At 48.4% G+C, this 6,099-nt stretch overlaps 1 protein-coding gene across 1 annotated transcript in view; it reads left to right on the top strand.

Annotated features, from left to right (window-relative positions):
• LOC112241284 (dynein axonemal heavy chain 6-like) overlaps positions 1-6,099 on the top strand; it is a gene marked incomplete at its 5' end in the record, with an annotated part of 106,484 nt that overhangs the window by 26,487 nt on the left and 73,898 nt on the right. The window contains 5 exon segments of the mRNA XM_042316679.1: positions 694-865; positions 2,078-2,224; positions 3,308-3,381; positions 3,522-3,676; positions 4,496-4,724. Of these exon segments, the coding sequence (XP_042172613.1) occupies positions 694-865; positions 2,078-2,224; positions 3,308-3,381; positions 3,522-3,676; positions 4,496-4,724 (777 nt within the window).

Genomic DNA, 6,099 nt, shown 5'->3' with positions numbered 1-6,099 from the left:
TAATTACAGATCAACCATCCTCATGTCCTCTCCCTCACAGCCCCTTAATTAATTACAGATTGACTATCCTCACACGTGGTTTTCTATCCTCGTTGGGACCTATAATTGATTTCCATTCAAAATCCTGTTTTCCTTAACCCCTAAACCTTAACCCAAACCCTATACCTAACTCCTAAACCTAACCACTAATGCCTTTCCCTAACCCTAATCCTACCCAACTAACCCCTAAACCTAACCCCTAATTCACCTAACTCATAAACCTAACCTAACCCTAACCCTTAACCCTAACCCCTAAACCTAACCCTAATCTAAACCTAACCACTAACCCCCTACCTAACCTAACCCTAATTCTAAACCTAACCCTAATTCCCTAAACCTAACCCTAATTCTAACCTAACCCTAATTCTAAACCTAACCCTAATTCCCTAACCCTAAACTTAACCCCTAGTCTTAAAATGAACCTTGTCCTCATTGTGATGTGGGAAATGTCCCCACGAGGGAGAATTTGCCTTGTTTTACTATCCTTGTGGGGACTTTTGGGGGAGATTCAGAAGAACAAGACCACACACACACACACAAATCACGTGTGTGTCTGGAGTCTGCCCTCTCTCCTCAAGGGCATATTCAAGCACACACACCCTCAAGCCCACGTACGCTTAACTCTCTATGTTGAAACGGTCTCTCCCCCTCCAGGCCATCCTCAGTGGTTTCCTCAGTGAGTTCCCCCAGGCGGTGAGGTCTTCAGCAGGCAGCATCGTAGACGCAGCAGTAGAGATCTACCACCGCATGTCTGTGGACCTCCTGCCTACACCAGCCAAGTCCCACTACGTCTTCAACCTCAGGGACCTCTCCAAGTGTGTCCAGGGTGAGACACACACACACACACACACACTACGTCTTCACCCTCAGGGACCTCTCCAAGTGTGTCCAGGGTGAGACACACACACACACACACACTACGTCTTCAACCTCAGGGACCTCTCCAAGTGTGTCCAGGGTGAGACACACACACACACACACTACGTCTTCAACCTCAGGGACCTCTCCAAGTGTGTCCAGGGTGAGACACACACACACACACACACTACGTCTTCACCCTCAGGGACCTCTCCAAGTGTGTCCAGGGTGAGAAAGTTTGTCTTGGCTTTTCATTTGTAAGTTATTAAAGTAGCTGATGGACTGAGATGCTCTTGGTTGTAGCCTGAAGTCCAGACAGAGACAGTACCAGTCCTCTACCCAGCAGCCTCACAACCATCATCAGAGCAGAGAGGCCTGAGTTGAAGTGACTACTGCTCCCTGACCCCCCGCTAGGGAGTCACCATGCAGAACACACACACACATACACACACACACACACACACACACACACCAGCAAGCGTAAACATACACACATACACACACCAGCATTAATATTTACCCAAGGCGAATAAGGCCAACCCAGCCCCATTCTTGCTGAGGGCGAGCGTGGTCACATTAATGCCCTCAACTTTCTAACAAGACTTGAACATGGATCCTCTGGTGTGTCCGACCCATCATATCTCCTAAAGCATCCCTAGTGTTGCATAACATTGATAACAACAGGGATGTGTCAACAGCAGATATTAGACTTTTCTTTATTTCTTCATGTGTTAAGGTTGCAGGGTGAGAACCACCAAGTTGAATCATGTTTTATTATTCTCTGGTCGTAAATAAATCATGTTAAATCCATCTTCCCCTCCCTGCCTTCACCTTCCTCCCCCCCCCGCTCCCTCTCCCCTCTCCTCCCTGCCTCCCACCTCTCTCATCTCTCCATCCCTCCACTTCTCTCCCTTCCTCCCTTCACCTCCCTCCTCATTCTCTCTCCCTCCCTGCCTCTTTACCTCTCTCTTCCCTTCACCTCCCCCCCCCCCACTCCCTCTCCCCCTCCCCTCCATCTCTCTCTCCCTCCACCTCCCTCTCTCATTCTCTCTCTCCCTCCCTGCCTCTTTACTTTCCTCCCTCCCCCACCTCCCTCTCTTCCCCCTCCTCCCACCCTCCTCTCACCTCTCTCTCTCTCATTCTCTCTCTCTCTCCCTCCCTCCATCTGTTTGTCCTCTAGGTATGTTGCAGTGTGAGCCAGGCACGGTGAGGGATCAGACTGGGATATTCCGTCTGTTCTGTCACGAGTGTCAGAGAGTGTTCCACGACCGACTCATCAACAACGAAGACAAAACCTACTTCAACACCATCGTCTCTGAGATGGCCAGTAAGAACATAACCCAGAGTTTAATAGAACCTAGACGGCCAGTAAGAACATAACCCAGAGTTTAATAGAACCTAGACGGCCAGTAAGAACATGACACAGAGTTTAATAGAACCTAGACGGTCAGTAAGAACATAACCCAGAGTTTAATAAAACCTAGACGGCCAGTAAGAACATGACACAGAGTTTAATAAAACCTAGACGGCCAGTAAGAACATAACACAGAGTTTAATAGAACCTAGACGGTCAGTAAGAACATAACCCAGAGTTTAATAGAACCTAGACAGCCAGTAAGAACATAACACAGAGTTTAATAGAACCTAGACGGCCAGTAAGAACATAATACAGAGTTTAATAGAACCTAGACGGCCAGTAAGAACATAACACAGAGTTTAATAGAACCTAGAGCTAGACGGTCAGTAAGAACATAACACAGAGTTTAATAGAACCTAGACGGCCAGTAAGAACATAACACAGAGTTTAATAGAACCTAGAGCTAGACGGTCAGTAAGAACATAACACAGAGTTTAATAGAACCTAGACGGCCAGTAAGAACATAACACAGAGTTTAATAAAACCTAGACGGCCAGTAAGAACATAATACAGAGTTTAATAGAACCTAGACGGCCAGTAAGAACATAACACAGAGTTTAATAAAACCTAGACGGCCAGTAAGAACATAACACAGAGTTTAGTAGAACCTAGACGGCCAGTAAGAACATAACACAGAGCTTAATAGAACCTAGACGGCCAGTAAGAACATAATACAGAGTTCAATAGAACCTAGAGCTAGACGGTCAGTAAGAACATAACACAGAGTTCAATAGACCCTAGAGCTAGACGGTCAGTAAGAACATAACACAGAGTGTAATAGAACCTAGACATAGTTGGCCAGTAAGAACATAACACAGAGTTCAATAGAACCTAGACGGCTAGTTTGAACTTTCAGAGTTTAGCCTCTCACTAAGCAGTGTTTTGACATATTAAGATTGAAAGCCATTTCAATGTCCTTTTCTGAAACGTCCCACAATTGTTGAGCTATGAATAGCAACTCTTTAAATATATTTCCGTTCTTCTTCTTTTCAGGCAAATATTTTGGCTTCAATTTAGAACCCAATTACTTTGTGACCAAACCCATCATATTTGGAGATTTCATCAAGGTAAAATGCGCTATAAGCCTATAAATCCAATCAATTTCCCAGGTGCTCAAAGCGCTTAACATTTACGGCATCCATCTATCTATCTCGCAATCCTTCCTGTCCCCCGCCCTCCATCTCTCCCTCCCTCTCCTCTCCTCTAGGTGGGTGCAGAGAAGGCAGATCGTCTGTATGAGGACCTAACAGAGCCAGATAAGATCAGGGCTGTGCTCCAGGACTACCTGGATGACTACAACATGACCTTCTCCAAGGAGACCAAGCTGGTGTTCTTCCAGGACGCTGTAGAACACGTCTCCAGGTCATGTTACGCTCGGAAACGGAGCTCTATTCCCTAATTAGTGCAGTGAATGCATTCGAAATTGTACCCCATTCCCTATAGTGTACAGACGTTTTGGCCTAAATCGCACCTATTCCCTATTTAGTGGACTGGTTAGCATCTTTAATGACACCCTATTCCCTATTTAGTGGACTGATTAGCATCTTTAATGACACCCTATTCCCTATTTAGTGGACTGATTAGCATACTTAACGACACTCTATTCCCTATTTAGTGGACTGATTAGCATACTTAACGACACTCTATTCCCTATTTAGTGGACTGATTAGCATCCTTAATGACAACCTATTCCCTATTTAGCATTTAATGACAACCTATTCCCTATTTAGTAGACTGATTAGCATCCTTAATGACACCCTATTCCCTATTTAGTGGACTGATTAGCATACTTAACGACACTCTATTCCCTATTTAGTGGACTGATTAGCATCCTTAATGACACCCTATTCCCTATTTAGTGAACTGATTAGCATCCTTAATGACACCCTATTCCCTATTTAGTGAACTGATTAGCATCCTTAATGACACCCTATTCCCTATTTAGTGAACTGATTAGCATCCTTAATGACAACCTATTCCCTATTTAGTGAACTGATTAGCATACTTAACAACACTCTATTCCCTATTTAGTGAACTGATTAGCATACTTAACAACACTCTATTCCCTATTTAGTGAAGTTATTTTGTCCAGAACCCCATAAAGAGTTAGTTTTTGTGTTTTTGTAATGCTTTAATTTGTTAAATTGCTTACTTCCTGACCCAGTCCTTCTGTTCCTATAGGATAGCGCGTATGATCCGCCAGGAGCGGGTAACGCCCTATTGGTGGGCGTGGGGGCACGGGAAACAGTCACTGACGCGGCTGGCGGCCCACATGTGCGGCATGCGCTGCTTCCAGATAGAACTGAGCCGAGGATACAACTACGACAGCTTCCATGAAGACCTGAGACGACTGTTCAAGATGGCTGGGGTGGAGGGCAAGGACATGGTGTTCCTCTTCACTGACACACAGGTAGGGGAGGGGAGAGGACATGGTGTTCCTCTTCACTGACACACAGGTAGGGGAGGGGGAGGAGGGCAGGACATGGTGTTCCTCTTCACTGACACACAGGTAGGGGAGGGGGAGAGGAGGGCAAGGACATGGTGTTCCTCTTCACTGACACACAGGTAGGGGAGGGGGAGAGGAGGGGCAAGGACATGGTGTTCCTCTTCACTGACACACAGGTAGGGGAGGGGGGAGAGGAGGGCAAGGACATGGTGTTCCTCTTCACTGACACACAGGTAGGGGAGGGGGAGAGGAGGGCAAGGACATGGTGTTCCTCTTCACTGACACACAGGTAGGGAGGGGGAGAGGGAGGGCAAGGACATGGTGTTCCTCTTCACTGACACACAGGTAGGGAGGGGGAGAGGAGGGGAAGGACATGGTGTTCCTCTTCACTGACACACAGGTAGGGGAGGGGGAGAGGAGGGCAAGGACATGGTGTTCCTCTTCACTGACACACAGGTAGGGGAGGGGGGGGGAGAGGAGGGCAAGGACATGGTGTTCCTCTTCACTGACACACAGGTAGGGGGAGGGGGAGAGGAGGGCAAGGACATGGTGTTCCTCTTCACTGACACACAGGTAGGGGAGGGGGAGAGGAGGGCAAGGACATGGTGTTCCTCTTCACTGACACACAGGTAGGGGAGGGGAGAGGAGGGCAAGGACATGGTGTTCCTCTTCACTGACACACAGGTAGGGGAGGGGAGAGAGGAGGGGGCAAGGACATGGTGTTCCTCTTCACTGACACACAGGTAGGGGAGGGGGAGAGGAGGGCAAGGACATGGTGTTCCTCTTCACTGACACACAGGTAGGGGAGGGGGAGAGGAGGGCAAGGACATGGTGTTCCTCTTCACTGACACACAGGTAGGGGAGGGGAGAGGAGGGCAAGGACATGGTGTTCCTCTTCACTGACACACAGGTAGGGGAGGGGGAGAGGAGGGCAAGGACATGGTGTTCCTCTTCACTGACACACAGGTAGGGGAGGGGGGGAGAGGAGGGCAAGGACATGGTGTTCCTCTTCACTGACACACAGGTAGGGGAGGGGGAGAGGAGGGCAAGGACATGGTGTTCCTCTTCACTGACACACAGGGGAGGGGTGTTCCTCTTCAGGGGGGGGAGGAGAGGAGGGCAAGGACATGGTGTTCCTCTTCACTGACACACAGGTAGGGGGGGGACATGGTGTTCCTCTTCACTGAGGTAGGGGAGGGGAGAGGAGGGCAAGGACATGGTGTTCCTCTTCACTGACACACAGGTAGGGGAGGGGAGAGGAGGGGGCAAGGACATGGTGTTCCTCTTCACTGACACACAGGTAGGGGAGGGGGAGAGGAGGGCAAGGACATGGTGTTCC

The sequence above is a fragment of the Oncorhynchus tshawytscha genome, unplaced genomic scaffold (genome assembly GCF_018296145.1).
Source record: "Oncorhynchus tshawytscha isolate Ot180627B unplaced genomic scaffold, Otsh_v2.0 Un_contig_1538_pilon_pilon, whole genome shotgun sequence".
Taxonomy (NCBI): domain Eukaryota; kingdom Metazoa; phylum Chordata; class Actinopteri; order Salmoniformes; family Salmonidae; genus Oncorhynchus; species Oncorhynchus tshawytscha.
The sequence above is the reverse complement of the archived record's forward strand: the minus strand, read 5'-3'. Positions and strand labels throughout refer to the sequence as shown.